We start from the raw sequence: 20000 nt of genomic DNA on the forward strand, positions 1-20000 counted from the left end.
CCCAGATATCCCACAGAGCACACACAGCCCCCCCCCCCGTTGGCGGCGCCAAGCGGCTTAAGCGCCTGGGCCACCCGGGAACCCAGCGCCTGGCGCCAAGCGGCTTAAGAGCCTGGCCCGCCTGGGAACCCAGCGCCTGACGCCAAGAGGCTTAAGCGTCTGACCCGCCTGGGAACCCAGCGCCTGACGCCAAGAGGCTTAAGCGTCTGACCCGCCTGGGAACCCAGCGCCTGGCACCAAGAGGCTTAAGCGCCTGACCCGCCTGGGAACCCAGCGCCTGGCACCAAAAGGCTTAAGCGCCTGACCCGCCTGGGAACCCAACGCCTGGCACCAAGAGGCTTAAGCGTCTGACCCGCCTGGGAACCCAACGCCTGGCACCAAGAGGCTTAAGCGTCTGACCCGCCTGGGAACCCAACGCCTGGCACCAAGAGGCTTAAGCGCCTGACCCGCCTGGGAACCCAGCGCCTGGCACCAAGAGGCTTAAGCGCCTGACCCGCCTGGGAACCCAACGCCTGGCACCAAGAGGCTTAAGCGTCTGACCCGCCTGGGAACCCAGCGCCTGGCACCAAGAGGCTTAAGCGCCTGACCCGCCTGGGAACCCAGCGCCTGGCACCAAAAGGCTTAAGCGCCTGACCCGCCTGGGAACCCAACGCCTGGCACCAAGAGGCTTAAGCGTCTGACCCGCCTGGGAACCCAACGCCTGGCACCAAGAGGCTTAAGCGTCTGACCCGCCTGGGAACCCAACGCCTGGCACCAAGAGGCTTAAGCGCCTGACCCGCCTGGGAACCCAGCGCCTGGCACCAAGAGGCTTAAGCGCCTGACCCGCCTGGGAACCCAACGCCTGGCACCAAGAGGCTTAAGCGTCTGACCCGCCTGGGAACCCAGCGCCTGGCACCAAGAGGCTTAAGCGTCTGACCCGCCTGGGAACCCAACGCCTGGCACCAAGAGGCTTAAGCGCCTGACCCGCCTGGGAACCCAACGCCTGGCACCAAGAGGCTTAAGCGTCTGACCCGCCTGGGAACCCAGCGCCTGGCACCAAGAGGCTTAAGCGCCTGACCCGCCTGGGAACCCAACGCCTGGCACCAAGAGGCTTAAGCGCCTGACCCGCCTGGGAACCCAGCGCCTGGCACCAAGAGGCTTAAGCGCCTGACCCGCCTGGGAACCCAACGCCTGGCACCAAGAGGCTTAAGCGTCTGACCCGCCTGGGAACCCAGCGCCTGGCACCAAGAGGCTTAAGCGTCTGACCCGCCTGGGAACCCAACGCCTGGCACCAAGAGGCTTAAGCGCCTGACCCGCCTGGGAACCCAACGCCTGGCACCAAGAGGCTTAAGCGTCTGACCCGCCTGGGAACCCAGCGCCTGACGCCAAGAGGCTTAAGCGCCTGACCCGCCTGGGAACTCAGCGCCTGACGCCAAGAGGCTTAAGCGTCTGACCCGCCTGGGAACCCAGCGCCTGACGCCAAGAGGCTTAAGCGTCTGACCCGCCTGGGAACCCAGCGCCTGACGCCAAGCGGCTTAAGCGCCTGACCCGCCTGGGAACCCAGCGCCTGACGCCAAGGGGCTTAAGCGCCTGACCCGCCTGGGAACCCAGTGCCTGACGCCAAGGGGCTTAAGCGCCTGACCCGCCTGGGAACCCAGTGCCTGGCGCCAAGCGGCTTAAGCGCCTGACCCGCCTGGGAACCCAACGCCTGACGCCAAGGGGCTTAAGCGCCTGACCCGCCTGGGAACCCAGTGCCTGACGCCAAGGGGCTTAAGCGCCTGACCCGCCTGGGAACCCAGTGCCTGGCGCCAAGCGGCTTAAGCGCCTGACCCGCCTGGGAACCCAACGCCTGACGCCAAGGGGCTTAAGCGCCTGACCCGCCTGGGAACCCAACGCCTGACGCCAAGGGGCTTAAGCGCCTGACCCGCCTGGGAACCCAGCGCCTGACGCCAAGAGGCTTAAGCGCCTGACCCGCCTGGGAACCCAACGCCTGACGCCAAGAGGCTTAAGTGCCTGACCCGCCTGGGAACCCAACGCCTGACGCCAAGCGGCTTAAGCGCCTGACCCGCCTGGGAACCCAACGCCTGACGCCAAGGGGCTTAAGCGCCTGACCCGCCTGGGAACCCAACGCCTGACGCCAAGGGGCTTAAGCGCCTGACCCGCCTGGGAACCCAACGCCTGACGCCAAGGGGCTTAAGCGCCTGACCCGCCTGGGAACCCAACGCCTGACGCCAAGCGGCTTAAGCGCCTGACCCGCCTGGGAACCCAGCGCCTGACGCCAAGAGGCTTAAGCGCCTGACCCGCCTGGGAACCCAACGCCTGACGCCAAGAGGCTTAAGCGTCTGACCCGCCTGGGAACCCAGCGCCTGGCGCCAAGAGGCTTAAGCGCCTGACCCGCCTGGGAACCCAGCGCCTGACGCCAAGAGGCTTAAGCGTCTGACCCGCCTGGGAACCCAGCGCCTGGCGCCAAGAGGCTTAAGCGCCTGACCCGCCTGGGAACCCAGTGCCTGACGCCAAGTGGCTTAAGCGTCTGACCCGCCCGGGGTCCCAGAGCCCCCAGCAGCCCCTCCCTTCTTATGTCACTACACATGTACACATATACATACATACATACACACATATACACGTGCACACACACACACACGTGAGTGAGTGTGTTGGCGAGTGTGTTGGTGAGTGTGTTGGTGAGTGAGTGTGTTGGTGAGTGAGTGTGTTGGTGAGTGTGTTGGTGAGTTAGTGTGTTGGTGAGTGAGTTGGTGAGTGAGTGTGTTGGTGAGTCAGTGTGTTTGTGAGTGTTTTGGTAAGTGTGTTGGTTGGTGAGTGTGTTGATGAGTGTGTTGGTGAGTGAGTGAGTGTGTTGGTGAGTGTGTTGGTGAGTTAGTGAGTTGGTGAGTGAGTGTGTTGATGGGCGAGTGTGTTGGTGAGTGAGTGTGCGTGTTGATGGGCGAGTGAGTTGGTGAGTGTGTTGGTGAGCGAGTGAGTTGGTGAGTGAGCGTGTTGATTGATGAGTGTGTTGGTGAGTGTCTTGGTGAGTGTGCGTGTTGATGGGCAAGTGAGAGCGTGGTGAGTGAGCGTCACTCACAGTGCACGCTGAGTGTGTTGGTGAGTGAGTTGGTGAGTGAGTTGGTGAGTGTGTGTGTTGGTGAGTGAGTGTGTTGGTGAGTGTGTTGGTGAGTGAGTGTGTTGGTGAGTGAGTGTGTTGGTGAGTGAGTGTGTTGGTGAGTGTGTGTGTTGGTGAGTGTGTTGGTGAGTGTGTTGGTGAGTGAGTGTGTTGGTGAGTGAGTGTGTTGGTGAGTGAGTGTCAGTTTAACACGTAGGCTTTCGCGACCAATATTGTTCATAATCAACGATTTTTGGGTTTAGATCGCGTTATTTATAAATGTGTCGTAACCCTCCACCACCCGACACGGCCAATCAGTAAAAAAGTGTCACGTTGACAAGAGACAAATAGTTCACTGCTTTAGCCCACCGGTGTGTTGAAGCGTGAAACCACAACATTTACACTTTGAGTAGCACGACGTTTCGCTGGTAATTGCATCCAGCATCATCGGGCAATTCGCCAGAATGGTGAGGCTCTGCTCTGTCTCCCGTTCTTATATAGAGCAGCAGTAGCAGGGTGACGTCATCATTAACTGAGTGAGTGTGTTGGTGAGTGAGTGTGTTGGTGAGTGAATGTGTTGGTGAGTGTGTTGGTGAGTGAGTGTGTTGGTGAGTGAGTGAGTTGGTGAGTGAGTGTGTTGGTGAGTGAGTGTGTTGGTGAGTGTGTTGGTGAGTGAGTGTGTTGGTGAGTGAATGTGTTGGTGAGTGTGTTGGTGAGTGAGTGTGTTGGTGAGTGAGTGAGTTGGTGAGTGAGTGTGTTGGTGAGTGAGTGTGTTGGTGAGTGTGTTGGTGAGTGAGTGTGTTGGTGAGTGAATGTGTTGGTGAGTGTGTTGGTGAGTGAGTGTGTTGGTGAGTGAGTGAGTTGGTGAGTGAGTGTGTTGGTGAGTGAGTGTGTTGGTGAGTGTGTTGGTGAGTGAGTGTGTTGGTGAGTGAGTGAGTTGGTGAGTGAGTGTGTTGGTGAGTGAGTGTGTTGGTGAGTGTGTTGGTGAGTGAGTGTGTTGGTGAGTGAATGTGTTGGTGAGTGTGTTGGTGAGTGAGTGTGTTGGTGAGTGAGTGAGTTGGTGAGTGAGTGTGTTGGTGAGTGAGTGTGTTGGTGAGTGTGTTGGTGAGTGAGTGTGTTGGTGAGTGAATGTGTTGGTGAGTGTGTTGGTGAGTGAGTGTGTTGGTGAGTGAGTGAGTTGGTGAGTGAGTGTGTTGGTGAGTGAGTGTGTTGGTGAGTGTGTTGGTGAGTGAGTGTGTTGGTGAGTGAGTGAGTTGGTGAGTGAGTGTGTTGGTGAGTGAGTGTGTTGGTGAGTGTGTTGGTGAGTGAGTGTGTTGGTGAGTGAATGTGTTGGTGAGTGTGTTGGTGAGTGAGTGTGTTGGTGAGTGAGTGAGTTGGTGAGTGAGTGTGTTGGTGAGTGAGTGTGTTGGTGAGTGAGTGAGTTGGTGAGTGAGTGTGTTGGTGAGTGAGTGTGTTGGTGAGTGTGTTGGTGAGTGAGTGTGTTGGTGAGTGAATGTGTTGGTGAGTGTGTTGGTGAGTGAGTGTGTTGGTGAGTGAGTGAGTTGGTGAGTGAGTGTGTTGGTGAGTGAGTGTGTTGGTGAGTGTGTTGGTGAGTGAGTGTGTTGGTGAGTGAATGTGTTGGTGAGTGTGTTGGTGAGTGAGTGTGTTGGTGAGTGAGTGAGTTGGTGAGTGAGTGTGTTGGTGAGTGAGTGTGTTGGTGAGTGAGTGTGTTGGTGAGTGAGTTGGTGAGTGAGTGTGTTGGTGAGTGAGTGTGTTGGTGAGTGTGTTGGTGAGTGAGTGTGTTGGTGAGTGAGTGTGTTGGTGAGTGAGTGTGTTGGTGAGTGAGTGTGTTGGTGAGTGAGTGTGTTGGTGAGTGAGTGTGTTGGTGAGTGAGTGTGTTGGTGAGTGAGTGTGTTGGTGAGCGAGCGTCACTCACAGTGCACGCTGAGCGTCACGGAGGATGAGAGGGAGTCCTGTAGCGCCTCGTGCGTCACCTCACAGGTGAGCCGCGCCTGGTCCAGGTCACGTGACGCGCGGAACGTCACGCGTGACGTCACGGCAAACGTGCGGCCGCCCCACGCCGGCTCCGACACGCGCTCCTCCACCGCACCTACACCCAGCGGCGCCGCCATCATCCACGTCGTCGTCAACATCGTCATCATCGTCGTCAACATCGTCATCATCGTCGTCAACGTCAACGTTGTCATCAACGTCGTCAACGTTGTCAATGTCGTCATCGTCGTCGTCAACGTCGTCATCAACGTCGTCATCATCGTCGTCAACGTCGTCATCGTCGTCAACGTCGTCGTCATCGTCATCAACGTCGTCATCGTTGTCAACGTCGTCATCGTTGTCAACGTCGTCGTCAACGTCGTCAACGTCGTCAACGTCGTCAACGTCGTCAACGTCGTCGTCGTCGTCAACGTCGTCATCATCGTCGTCAACGTCATCGTCATCAACGTCGTCAACGTTGTCAACGTCGCCATCGTCGGTGCATTGTCATCATGAACGCCGTCGTCAACGTCATCATCGTCGTCAACGTCGTCGTTGTCAACGTTGTCATCGTCGTCGTCATCGTCGTCAACGTTGCCATCGTCGTCATCGTCGTCAACGTCGTCGTCGTCATCGTCAACATCGTCATCGTCATCCACATCGTCATCCACATCGTCATCCACATCGTCATCCACATCGTCATCCACATCGTCATCAACGTTGTCAACATCGTCATCCACATCGTCATCAACGTTGTCAACATCGTCATCAACGTCGTCATCATCGTCATCAACGTTGTCAACATCGTCATCAACGTCGTCATCGTCGTCGTCATCAACGTCGTTAACATCGTCATCGTCAACATCGTCATCAACATCGTCGTCACTGTCATAATCCACATCTTCATCATTCACGTCGTCATCACCATCATCGTCCACATCGTCAATCACATCATCGTCATCACCATCATCGCATACCAGGTGAGTGATCAGGGGAAATGGCTCATTGATTGGGTGGGTGAGTGGGTGGGTGAGCAGGCGGTTGATAGGTGGGTGAGCGTGCGGGCGAGTGCACGGGTGCGCGGTGAAGTGTGTGGGCGAGCGAGGGAGCGAGCGAGGGAGCGAGTGGGTCAGTGGACGTGCGGGTTAGTAGTGTGCGAGCGAGTGAGTGGGCGGGTGAGCGGGCGAGCATGTGGGCGAGCGAGTGTGTGGGTGGGTGAGTGTGTGGGTGAGTGTACAGGTGAGTGTGTGGGTGAGCGTGCGTGCGGGCGAGCGTGCGTGTGGGTGAGCGAGTGTGTGTGTGGGTGAGTGTGCGGGTGAGTGTGTGGGTGAGTGTGTGGGCGGGCATGTGGGCGAGCGAGCGGGTGAGTGTGCGGGTGAGCGTGTGAGTGAGCGAGTGAGTGAGCTTGTGAGTGAGCGAGTGAGTGTGCGGGTGAGTGTGTGGGTGAGTGTGCGGGTGAGTGTGAGGGCGAGCGAGTGAGCGTGTGGGTGAGTGTGTGGGTGAGTGTGTGGGTTAGCGAGTGAGTGTGTGGGTGAGTGTACAGGTGAGTGTGTGGGTGAGTGTGTGGGTGGGTGAGTGTGCGGGTGAGTGTGTGGGCGAGCGTGCGGGCGAGCGAGTGAGTGTGCGAGCGTGCGGGCGAGTGAGAGTGCGGGTGAGCGTGCGGGCGAGTGAGTGTGTGGGTGAGTGAACGTGCGTGCGAGCGAGTGAGTGTGCGAGTGAGTGTGTGGGTGAGCGGCGTTGCGGGTGAGTGTGTGGGGCAAGCGTGCGGGCGAGCGAGCGTTGCGTGCGAGCGTTGCGTGCGAGCGTTGCGTGCGTGCGTTGCGTGCGTGCGAGCGTTGCGTGCGTGCGGGCGAGCGAGCGAGCGTGCGTGCGTTGCGTGCATGCGAGCGTTGCGTGCGAGCGTTGCGTGCGTTGCGTGCGAGCGTTGCGTGCGAGCGTTGCGTGCGAGCGTTGCGTGCGAGCGTGCGAGCGTTGCGTGCGTGCGTTGCGTGCGAGCGTACCCGAGAGTGGCTTGCCATCACGTAGCCAGCTGAGTCTGGCTGCCGGCTTGCTGCCCGCGGTGGAGCACAGCAGCGAGACTGGAGCCCCCTCCACCACGGGGGACTCGTAGCCCCCAATCACCGGGTCCTCGGGAACCGCTGGGGGGGGTGGTGGGGGGGAGGCCGCTGTTACTAGGCGACCGTTACCCAGCAACCGTTACCCAGCAACCGTTACCCAGCAACCGGTTACGCTGGGAAAATATCGACCGGTCGCATCCGTTACCCAGCAACCGTTACCCAGCAACCGGTTACGCTGGGAAAAATAGCGACCGGTCGCACCCGTTACCCAGCAACCGTTACCCAGCAACCGTTACCCAGCAACCGTTACCCAGCAACCGGTTATGCTGGGAAAAATAGCGACCGGCCGCACACCCGTTACCGGGGGGACTGTTGCCGAGCAACCGGTTACTTCGGTAACCCGAAAAAAAAGTTTGATTCGTAACCTAGCCACCGTTACCTAGCGACCGATTACGTGGGTAATCTAGAAACTGGCTACATCTGCTACCTGGCAACCAGTGACATCCATTGCCTAGCAACGGTGACAACAATTACCTAGTAACCAGTGTAACCTGGCAACCAGTTCCGCTCAAATGGCGACCAGCAACATCGGTTACCTAGCAACTGTTGGCATCCGTTGCCTAGCAACCAGTGGCATCCATTACCGTGACATCCGACTGCGTAACAGGTTGCTATGGGCCGCTGCGTTGAGTTTCCAGCAGTGAGATGGTTCACCAAACCCACCAACTCGCACCCAGACCAGTGTGGTGAAGTATGGTCGCATAGCCAGCCACGACGCCCCCCCCCCCAACATCACAGCAGCAGCAGCAACAACAGCAGCAGCAGCAGCAGCAGCAGCAGCAGCGACAATCGTTTAATGGACGACGTTTCGGGCAACGGGCCCTCCTTCATGGCATGAACGGAGAGTCGGCAGGTGAATACGCATTGCCACGGTGTGAGGCCAGCCACCTATTCACTCGCCCACCTCACCTACATATCACCGTGTAACACAAGATGTTGTTCCTGGGTAGTAAAGTGTTTTACTGGTAGGAACATCCTGGTTCCACCACCCATCCTCCCTCCCACTCGTCCACCCACGACTCACCCACCACTCACCCACCCTCCCCCCCACTCCTCACCCACCCACCCTCCCTCCCACTCGCTCATCCACGACTCACCCACCACTCACCCACCCTCCCACTCCTCCACCCACTACCCACCCATCCTCTCTCCCACTCGCTCACCCACTCATCCACCCTCCCTCCCACTCGCTCACCCACCACTCACCCACCCATCCTCCCTCCCACTCGCTCACCCACCACTCACCCACCACTCACCCACCACTCACCCACCCTCCCTCCCACTCCTCACCCACCCACCCTCCCTCCCACTCGCTCACCCACCACTCACCCACCCATCCTCCCTCCCACTCGCTCACCCACCACTCACCCACCACTCACCCACCACTCACCCACCCTCCCTCCCACTCCTCACCCACCCACCCTCCCTCCCACTCGCTCACCCACCACTCACCCACCCATCCTCCCTCCCACTCGCTCACCCACCACTCACCCACCACTCACCCACCCTCCCTCCCACTCCTCACCCACCCACCCTCCCTCCCACTCGCTCACCCACCACTCACCCACCACTCACCCACCACTCACCCACCCTCCCTCCCACTCCTCACCCACCCACCCTCCCTCCCACTCGCTCACCCACCACTCACCCACCCATCCTCCCTCCCACTCGCTCACCCACCACTCATCCACCCATCCTCCCACTCGCTCACCCACCACTCATCCACTCATCCACCCTCCCACTCGCTCACCCACCACTCATCCACCCATCCTCCCACTCGCTCACCCACCACTCATCCACTCATCCACCCTCCCACTCGCTCACCCACCACTCACCCACCCATCCTCCCTCCCACTCGCTCACCCACCACTCATCCACCCATCCTCCCACTCGCTCACCCACCACTCATCCACTCATCCACCCTCCCACTCGCTCACCCACCACTCATCCACCCATCCTCCCACTCGCTCACCCACCACTCATCCACCCATCCACCCTCCCACTCGCTCACCCACCACTCATCCACCCATCCACCCTCCCACTCGCTCACCCACCACTCACCCACCACTCACCCACCCTCCCTCCCACTCCTCACCCACCCACCCTCCCTCCCACTCGCTCACCCACGACTCACCCACCCACCACTCACCGACCCACCCTCCCTCCCACTCGCTCACCCACCCTCCCTCCCACTCCTCACCCACCCACCCTCGCTCCCACTCGCTCACCCACCACTCATCCACCCATCCACCCTCCCACTCGCTCACCCACTCCTCACCCACCCACCCTCCCTCCCACTCGCTCACCCACGACTCACCCATCCACCCTCCCGCTCGCTCACCCAGGGGAGAGCGAAGAGAGCACGCGTGGAGAGAGAGAGAGCGGGGAGAGAGTGTGAAGAGAGTGTGAAGAGAGAGTGTGAAGAGAGAGCGTGTGAAGACCAGGGAGAGAGAGAAAGAGGGGGGGAGGTGGAGATTCACTGAGACAGTAAAAATCGTTTTCATTCATTCCCAGAGGTGAGGCCTAAAATATCACAGAGACACCTGAACACACACACACACACACCCATAACACTAATAAAGGTCCCCCGTATAGCCTGCAACAGACTCTAGGGGCAAGTGCTGTTAGCGAGCACCGATGAAGGCCGGCACGGCACACGAGGGGGTGGGTGGCCAGCACCACGCCCGGCCGCCTTTGTCTCCCCAGTGGCGATGTTTACGCACCGCACCAGGTACTCATTTGAGGCCGAGTCGACCTAGGCGAGGCCCAGGACAGGTTGGAATAATCGTCACTGGTGTTTGCCGTGAGCGGGAATCAAACCCGGGTCGCCGGGTTCGTAGCGCAGCGTAGCGCTAACCGCTGCACCACCGCTCCCCACACACACACACACAGACACAGAGACGCTCACAAACACAACCATAACAACAACAACAACCGCCATTCGCCACTAAGTGGCGGTGACGTGAGTGAGTGGCTGGGTTAGCGAGTGGCTGGGTGAGCGAGTGGCTGGGTGAGCGATTGAGTGGCTGGGTGAGTGAGTGGCTGGGTGAGTGAGTGGCTGGGTGGGTGAGTGGCTGGGTGAGTGAGTGGCTGGGTGGGTGAGTGGCTGGGTGGGTGAGTGGCTGGGTGAGTGAGTGGCTGGGTGAGCGATTGAGTGGCTGGATGAGCGAGTGGCTGGGTGAGTGAGTGGCTGGGTGGGTGAGTGGCTGGGTGAGCGATTGATTTGCTGGGTGAGCGAGCGGCTGGGTGAGTGAGTGGCTAGGTGGGTGAGTGGCTGGGTGAGTGAGTGGCTGGGTGAGTGAGCGGCAAGGTGAGTGAGTGGCTGGGTGAGCGAGTGGCTGGATGAGTGAGTGAGTGGCTGGGTGAGCGAGTGGCTGGGTGAGTGAGTGGCTGGGTGACTGGCTGGGTGAGTGAGTGGCTGGGTGAGCGAGTGAGCGGCTGGGTGGGCGAGCGAGGGGCTGGGTGGGCAAGCAAGTGGCTGGGTGGGCGAGCGAGGGGCTGGGTGAGCGAGCGAGCGGCTGGGTGAGCGAGCGAGCGGCTGGGTGAGTGAGCGAGCGAGTGGCTGGGTGAGCGAGCGAGCGGCTGGATGAGCGAGCGAGTGAGCGAGCGACTCACCGTAGACGGTGAGCACGGAGACAACGGTCTGCACGTCGTCCGTGAATAGGGAGCAGCGGTAGTCGCCCTCGTCGTCCAGCGTCACGTTGTTGATGAGCACCGAGAGCTCGCTCTTGTTGGCGTGGACCAGCTCGATGCGGCTGTCCTTGAGAGCTGGGACACGCGGGGACACGCGGAGACACGCGGGGACATGCAGAGACACGCGGGGTTACGCATAGACACATGGAGACACGGGGGTCGATGCGGGGACACGCGGAGACACGCCGAGACATGTGAAAACACACAAAGTCAATGCGGGGACACGCGGAGACACGCGGAGACGTGTGGAGACACGCGGGGTGAATGCGGGGACACGCAGAGACGTGTGGAGACACGCGGGGTGAATGCGGGGACACGCAGAGACGTGTGGAGACACGCGGGGTGAATGCGGGGACACGCAGAGACGTGTGGAGACACGCGGGGTGAATGCGGGGACACGCAGAGACGTGTGGAGACACACGGGGTGAATGCGGGGACACGCAGAGACGTGTGGAGACACGCGGGGTGAATGCGGGGACACGCAGAGACGTGTGGAGACACGCGGGGACAGCTCGATACGGATATCCTTGACAGCACGGGCATGAGCAGGTGCAAAAGTGAGTGAGTGGGTGACCAAACAGGTGAGAGTGAGTGAGCAATTGAACAGATGGGCGGGCGAGCGAATGGTCAGGCGGTTGAACAGGTGAGTGGGTGGGCGGGCGGGTGAGTGAGTGGATGAGCGAGTGGCCGGGCAGTTGAATGGGTGAGTGAGCGAGAGAGTGAGCGGATGGATGGTTGAACGGGTGAGTGAGCGAGTGAGCGAGTGAGTGAGCGGGCCGGGCCGTTGAACGGGTGAGTGAGCGAGTGAGCGGGTGGATGGTTGAACAGATGAGTGAGTGAGTGAGCGAGTAAGTTAGCGGTCCAGGCAGTTGAACGGGTGAGTGAGCGAGTGAGCGAGTGAGTTAGCGGGCCGGGCAGTTGAACGGGTGAGTGAGCGAGTGAGTGAGTGAGCAGGCCGGGCGGTTGAACGGGTGAGTGAGCGAGTTAGCGGGTGGATGGTTGAACTGGTGAGTTTGCGAGTGAGTTAGCGGGCCGGGCGGTTGAACGGTTGAGTGAGTGAGTGAACGAGTGAGTGAGCGAGTGAGTGAGCGGGTGGATGGTTGAACGGGTGAGCGAGTGAGCGGGCGAGTGAGCGGGTGGATGGTTGAACGGGTGAGTGAGTGAGTGAGTTAGCGGGCGGACGTTTGAACGGTTGAGTGAGCGAGTGAGTGAGCGGGTGGGTGGTTGAACGGGTGAGTGAGCGAGCGAGTGAGCGAGCCGTCACCTCGCTTGTCACCGAAGTAGACCGTCTGGCCCGCGGGGTTGGACCACTGGATGGGCGAGCCGTCGGCACGGTCGACGCGGCAGGTGAGCACCACGGAGTCGCCCACGATCGCCCGCTCGTCCTGCGTCACCGGCGCCTGACTCTCTACGCCTGCGGGTCACCCACACGCCGGCAGACTCGACATCACTTCCTGTTGACCCTCGATTCACACATGACATCACTTCCTGTTGACTCTCAATTTACACATGGAGCCACTTCCTGTTGACCCTCAATTTACACATGACACCACTTCCTGTTAACCCCCAATGTACACATGACGTCACTTCCTGTTGACCCTCAATTTACACACGGAGCCACTTCCTGTTGAGTCACTTCCTGTTGACCCTCAATTTACACGCGACATCACTTCCTGTTGACCCTCAATTTACACGTGACATCACTTCCTGTTGACCCTCGATTTACACACGAGTCACTTCCTGTTGACCCTCAATTTACACGTGACATCACTTCCTGTTGACCCTCGATTTACACACGAGTCACTTCCTGTTGACCCTCAATTTACACACGAAGTCACTTCCTGTTGACCCTCAATTTCCACACGACATCACTTCCTGTTGACCCTCGATTTACACACGACATCACTTCCTGTTGACCCTCGATTTACACACGGAACCACTTCCTGTTGACCCTCAATTTACACACGACATCACTTCCTGTTGACCCTCGATTTACACACGACATCACTTCCTGTTGACCCTCGATTTACACACGACATCACTTCCTGTTGACCCTCGATTTACACACGGAACCACTTCCTGTTGACCCTCAATTTACACACGAGCCACTTCCTGTTGACCCTCGAATTACACACATCACTTCCTGTTGACCCTCGATTTACACACATCACTTCCTGTTGACCCTCACTTTACACATGACATCACTTCCTGTTGACCTTCAATTTACACGAGTCACTTCCTGTTGACCCTCAATTTACACATGACATCACTTCCTGTGGACCCTCAATTTACACACGAGTCACTTCCTGTTGACCTTCAATTTACACGCGGAGCCACTTCCTGTTGACCCTCAATTTACAGGCGGAACCACTTCCTGTTGACCCTCAATTTACACATGACATCACTTCCTGTTGACCCTCAATTTACACGCGGAGCCACTTCCTGTTGACCCTCAATTTACACATGACATCACTTCCTGTGGACCCTCAATTTACACACGAGTCACTTCCTGTTGACCTTCAATTTACACGCGGAGCCACTTCCTGTTGACCCTCAATTTACAGGCGGAACCACTTCCTGTTGACCCTCAATTTACACATGACATCACTTCCTGTTGACCCTCAATTTACACGCGGAGCCACTTCCTGTTGACCCTCAATTTACACATGACATCACTTCCTGTGGACCCTCAATTTACACACGAGTCACTTCCTGTTGACCTTCAATTTACACGCGGAGCCACTTCCTGTTGACCCTCAATTTACAGGCGGAACCACTTCCTGTTGACCCTCAATTTACACATGACATCACTTCCTGTTGACCCTCAATTTACACGCGGAGCCACTTCCTGTTGACCCTCAATTTACAGGCGGAACCACTTCCTGTTGACCCTCAATTTACACATGACATCACTTCCTGTTGACCTTCAATTTACACGCGGAGCCACTTCCTGTTGACCCTCAATTTACAGGCGGAACCACTTCCTGTTGACCCTCAATTTACACATGACATCACTTCCTGTTGACCCTCAATTTACACGCGGAGCCACTTCCTATTGACCCTCTATTTACATGCGACATCACGATGAACGTGCCATTTTTCGGACGCTCCTGATTGGCCAGGGGTCAGCGCATAAATGAACCCTCCTCCTCCTGCCTCTCCCCCTCGCGCCATTTTTAAATCCTTTATATTAAGTTCGCTTGCTTGCGCGCTAACGACCGTGCAAATCTTTCGGTCGTTTTTTAACCCACTTCCCGTGATCCAATCGAGCTGACATTTTGCACACAGACTCGTTGTGCGTGACATTTTATTTTCGTGAAATTTTTTTTCCAAAATGTTACACTTTATAGGAAATTTTTTTTTTCATATTTAATTTAAAATACCAATGTGATAAAAATGAAACTCTTACTCAAGAAAAACAGAAATGAATAATAAAATAAAACCGATGCCACGCGTATAAAGGATTTATAGTGAAAAACTTTGTTTTTACGGGTTAATTTTCTCTTCCCTCCCATCCCTCCCTCAAATCTCTCTCCCTCACAACATCCCAACATCAATCTCCTCCTCCTCCCCCTCAATCCCCCTCCCTCTCGCTCTCCCTCCCCGTGTGGAGCGAATGCCATTTTCCAACAAACGCACAAAGACAAAGGTCCCCCGTGTAGCCTGGAACAGACTGTAGGGGCAAGTGCTGTTAGCGAGTAGCACCTATGAAGGCCGGCACGGCACACGAGGGGGTGGGTGGCCAGCACCACGCCCGGCCGCCTTTGTCTCCCCCAGTGACGACGTTGACGCATCGCACCATCGTTGCTCATTTGAGGCCGAGTCGACCTAGGGGAGGCCCAGGACCGGTTCAAATAATCGTCGCCGGTGTTGTTGGCCGTGAGCGGGAATCGAACCCGGGTCGCCGGGTTCGCAGCGCTAACCGCTGCACCACCGCTCCCCACAAAGACACACGCACACGCACCCGTGACAAGACAAAGCTCCCCCGTCAAGCCTTCACAGTCCGTTGGGGCAAGTGCTGTTAGCGAGCGCCTATTAAGGCCGGGCACGTGCGCGTTCGTGGCGGTGACGTCAATGGTTGTAGTGAGCTTCACATCTTCCCCTATCGCTCTCCCACCCCCTCTCCCCCCATCTCCTGATCTCTCTCTCTCACCCAGATCCCTCCATCTCTCTGTGTGTCTCTCTGTGTGTGTGTGTCTCTCTGTGTGTGTGTGTCTCTCTGTGTGTGTGTCTCTCTGTGTGTGTCTCTCTCTCTCACCCATCCATTCATCTCTCTCTCTCTCCCAGATCCCTCCATCTCTCTGTTTCCCTTCTCTCTCTCTGTCTCTATCTCCGTGTCTCTCTCTCTCTGTGTCTCTATCCCTGTGTCTCTGTGTCTCTCTCTCTGTGTCTCTGTGTCTCTCTCTCTGTGTCTCTATCCCTGTGTCTCTGTGTCTCTCTCTCTGTGTCTCTATCCCTGTGTCTCTGTGTCTCTCTCTCTCTCTCTGTCTCTATCTCCGTGTCTCTGTGTCTCTCTCTCTGTGTCTCTATCCCTGTGTCTCTGTGTCTCTCTCTCTCTCTGTGTCTCTATCTCCGTGTCTCTGTGTGTCTCTCTCTGTGTCTCTATCTCCGTGTCTCTGTGTCTCTCTCTCTGTGTCTCTCTCTCTGTGTCTCGATCTCCGTGTCTCGATCTCCGTGTCTCTGTGTCTCTCTCTCTGTCTCTATCTCCGTGTCTCTGTGTCTCTCTCTCTGTGTCTCTATCTCCGTGTCTCTGTGTCTCTCTCTCTCTCTGTCTCTATCTCCGTGTCTCTGTCTCTCTCTCTCTCTGTCTCTATCTCCGTGTCTCTGTGTCTCTCTCTCTGTGTCTCGATCTCCGTGTCTCTGTGTCTCTCTCTCTGTGTCTCTATCTCCGTGTCTCTGTGTCTCTCTCTCTCTGTCTCTATCTCCGTGTCTCTGTGTCTCTCTCTCTCTGTGTCTCTATCTCCGTGTCTCTGTGTCTCTATCCCTGTGTCTCTGTGTCTCTATCTCTGTGTCTCTGTGTCTCTCTCTGTGTCTCTATCTCCGTGTCTCTGTGTCTCTCTCTCTGTGTCTCTATCCCTGTGTCTCTGTGTCTCTCTCTCTGTGTCTCTATCTCCGTGTCTCTGTGTCTCTCTCTCTGTGTCTCTATCTCCGTGTCTCTGTGTCTCTCTCTCTGTGTCTCTATCCCTGTGTCTCTGTGTCTCTCTCTCTCTCTGTCTCTATCTCCGTGTCTCTGTGTCTCTCTCTCTGTGTCTCTCTCTCTCTATGTATCTATCTCTGTGTCTCTGTGTGTCTCTCTCTCTATGTATCTCCGTGTGTCTCTCTCCGTGTCGTGGTCTCTCTGTGTGTCTCCGTCTATGTGCGCGTCTCTGTCTCTTGTTGTCTCTCTCTGTACGTGTCTCACTGTGCGTGTCTCCCCGTGTGTCCCCGTGCGTGTCTCTGTGTCTCTCCGTGTGTGTCTTTGTGCGTCTTTCTCTCTCCGTGTGTGCAGCATACCCCGTGTCCTGCATCTCCCCTCCCTCCCTCCCTGCATCTCCCTCTCTCAGCCATCACCCACCCTCCCTCCCTCCCTGCATCTCCCTCTCTCAGCCATCACCCACCCTCCCTCCCTCCCTGCATCTCCCTCTCTCAGCCATCACCCACCCTCCCTCCCTCCCTGCATCTCCCTCTCTCAACCATCACCCACCCTCCCTCCCTGCATCTCCCTCTCTCAGCCATCACCCACCCTCCCTCCCTCCCTGCATCTCCCTCTCTCAACCATCACCCACCCTCCCTCCCTGCATCTCCCTCTCTCAGCCACCACCCACCCACCCTCCCTCCCTGCATCTCCCTCTCTCAGCCATCACCCACCCTCCCTCCCTCCCTGCATCTCCCTCTCTCAACCATCACCCACCCTCCCTCCCTGCATCTCCCTCTCTCAGCCATCACCCACCCTCCCTCCCTCCCTGCATCTCCCTCTCTCAACCATCACCCACCCTCCCTCCCTGCATCTCCCTCTCTCAGCCATCACCCACCCTCCCTCCCTGCATCTCCCTCTCTCAACCATCACCCACCCTCCCTCCCTGCATCTCCCTCTCTCAACCATCACCCACCCTCCCTCCCTGCATCTCCCTCTCTCAACCATCACCCACCCACCCTCCCTGCATCTCCCCTCTCTCAGCCATCACCCACCCTCCCTCCCTCCCTGCATCTCCCTCTCTCAACCATCACCCACCCACCCTCCCTCCCTGCATCTCCCTCTCTCAGCCATCACCCACCCACCCTCCCTCCCTGCATCTCCCCTCTCTCAACCATCACCCACCCACCCTCCCTCCCTGCATCTCCCTCTCTCAGCCATCACCCACCCTCCCTCCCTGCATCTCCCTCTCTCAACCATCACCCACCCACCCTCCCTCCCTGCATCTCCCTCTCTCAGCCATCACCCACCCACCCTCCCTCCCTGCATCTCCCCTCTCTCAACCATCACCCACCCTCCCTCCCTGCATCTCCCTCTCTCAACCATCACCCACCCACCCTCCCTCCCTGCATCTCCCTCTCTCAACCATCACCCACCCACCCTCCCTCCCTGCATCTCCCTCTCTCAGCCACCACCCACCCTCCCTCCCTGCATCTCCCTCTCTCAACCATCACCCACCCACCCTCCCTCCCTGCATCTCCCTCTCTCAACCATCACCCACCCTCCCTCCCTGCATCTCCCCTCTCTCAGCCATCACCCACCCTCCCTCCCTCCCTGCATCTCCCTCTCTCAACCATCACCCACCCTCCCTGCATCTCCCTCTCTCAGCCATCACCCACCCTCCCTCCCTCCCTGCATCTCCCTCTCTCAGCCATCACCCACCCTCCCTCCCTCCCTGCATCTCCCTCTCTCAACCATCACCCACCCTCCCTCCCTCCCTGCATCTCCCTCTCTCAGCCATCACCCACCCACCCTCCCTCCCTGCATCTCCCTCTCTCAGCCATCACCCACCCACCCTCCCTCCCTGCATCTCCCTCTCTCAACCATCACCCACCCTCCCTCCCTGCATCTCCCCTCTCTCAGCCATCACCCACCCACCCTCCCTCCCTGCATCTCCCTCTCTCAGCCATCACCCACCCACCCTCCCTCCCTGCATCTCCCTCTCTCAACCATCACCCACCCACCCTCCCTCCCTGCATCTCCCTCTCTCAGCCATCACCCACCCACCCTCCCTCCCTGCATCTCCCTCTCTCAGCCATCACCCACCCTCCCTCCCTCCCTGCATCTCCCTCTCTCAGCCATCACCCACCCTCCCTCCCTCCCTGCATCTCCCTCTCTCAACCATCACCCACCCTCCCTCCCTCCCTGCATCTCCCTCTCTCAGCCATCACCCACCCACCCTCCCTCCCTGCATCTCCCTCTCTCAGCCATCACCCACCCACCCTCCCTCCCTGCATCTCCCTCTCTCAACCATCACCCACCCTCCCTCCCTGCATCTCCCCTCTCTCAGCCATCACCCACCCACCCTCCCTCCCTGCATCTCCCTCTCTCAGCCATCACCCACCCACCCTCCCTCCCTGCATCTCCCTCTCTCAACCATCACCCACCCTCCCTCCCTGCATCTCCCCTCTCTCAGCCATCACCCACCCACCCTCCCTCCCTGCATCTCCCTCTCTCAACCATCACCCACCCACCCTCCCTCCCTGCATCTCCCCTCTCTCAACCATCACCCACCCACCCTCCCTCCCTGCATCTCCCTCTCTCAGCCATCACCCACCCACCCTCCCTCCCTGCATCTCCCTCTCTCAACCATCACCCACCCTCCCTCCCTGCATCTCCCCTCTCTCAGCCATCACCCACCCACCCTCCCTCCCTGCATCTCCCTCTCTCAACCATCACCCACCCACCCTCCCTCCCTGCATCTCCCCTCTCTCAACCATCACCCACCCACCCACCCTCCCTGCATCTCCCTCTCTCAGCCATCACCCACCCACCCACCCTCCCTCCCTGCATCTCCCCTCTCTCAACCATCACCCACCCACCCTCCCTCCCTGCATCTCCCTCTCTCAGCCATCACCCACCCTCCCTCCCTGCATCTCCCCTCCCACCCTCCCTGCATCTCCCTCTCTCAACCATCACCCAACCACCCTCCCTCCCTGCATCTCCCTCTCTCAAACCTTCACCCACCCACCCTCCCTCCCTGCATCTCCCTCTCTCAGCCACCACCCACCCTCCCTCCCTCCCTGCATCTCCCTCTCTCAACCATCACCCACCCACCCTCCATCCCTGCATCTCCCCTCTCTCAACCATCACCCACCCACCCTCCCTCCCTGCATCTCCCTCTCTCAGCCATCACCCACCCACCCACCCTCCCTCCCTGCATCTCCACTCTCTCAACCATCACCCACCCACCCTCCCTCCCTGCATCTCCCTCTCTCAGCCATCACCCACCCTCCCTCCCTGCATCTCCCCTCCCACCCTCCCTGCATCTCCCTCTCTCAACCATCACCCACCCACCCTCCCTCCCTGCATCTCCCTCTCTCAACCATCACCCACCCACCCTCCCTCCCTGCATCTCCCTCTCTCAGCCACCACCCACCCTCCCTCCCTCCCTGCATCTCCCTCTCTCAACCATCACCCACCCACCCTCCATCCCTGCATCTCCCCTCTCTCAACCATCACCCACCCACCCTCCCTCCCTGCATCTCCCTCTCTCAGCCATCACCCACCCACCCACCCTCCCTCCCTGCATCTCCCCTCTCTCAACCATCACCCACCCACCCTCCCTCCCTGCATCTCCCTCTCTCAGCCATCACCCACCCTCCCTCCCTGCATCTCCCTCTCTCAGCCATCACCCACCCACCCTCCCTCCCTGCATCTCCCCTCTCTCAACCATCACCCACCCACCCTCCCTGCATCTCCCTCTCTCAGCCATCACCCACCCACCCTCCCTCCCTGCATCTCCCCTCTCTCAACCATCACCCACCCTCCCTCCCTGCATCTCCCTCTCTCAGCCATCACCCACCCACCCTCCCTCCCTGCATCTCCCTCTCTCAGCCATCACCCACCCACCCTCCCTCCCTGCATCTCCCCTCTCTCAACCATCACCCACCCACCCTCCCTCCCTGCATCTCCCTCTCAACCATCACCCACCCACCCTCCATCCCTGCATCTCCCTCTCTCAGCC

The 20000-nt window shown here is 58.7% G+C and overlaps 1 protein-coding gene across 6 annotated transcripts in view; it reads right to left on the minus strand.

The window, feature by feature from the left end:
* LOC144952011 (cell adhesion molecule 2-like) overlaps nucleotides 1-20000 on the minus strand; it is a 68587-nt gene that overhangs the window by 20362 nt on the left and 28225 nt on the right. For all 6 annotated transcript variants that reach the window (XM_078882396.1, XM_078882395.1, XM_078882398.1 and 3 more), the window contains exons 2-5: nucleotides 12125-12274; nucleotides 10783-10935; nucleotides 7051-7188; nucleotides 4995-5168 (exon numbers count right to left, since the gene is read on the minus strand). In XM_078882396.1, the coding sequence (XP_078738522.1) occupies nucleotides 4995-5168; nucleotides 7051-7188; nucleotides 10783-10935; nucleotides 12125-12274 (615 nt within the window). The remainder of the gene's footprint in view (nucleotides 1-4994; nucleotides 5169-7050; nucleotides 7189-10782; nucleotides 10936-12124; nucleotides 12275-20000) is intronic.

Source organism: Lampetra fluviatilis, chromosome 65 (genome assembly GCF_964198595.1).
Source record: "Lampetra fluviatilis chromosome 65, kcLamFluv1.1, whole genome shotgun sequence".
Classification (NCBI taxonomy): domain Eukaryota; kingdom Metazoa; phylum Chordata; class Hyperoartia; order Petromyzontiformes; family Petromyzontidae; genus Lampetra; species Lampetra fluviatilis.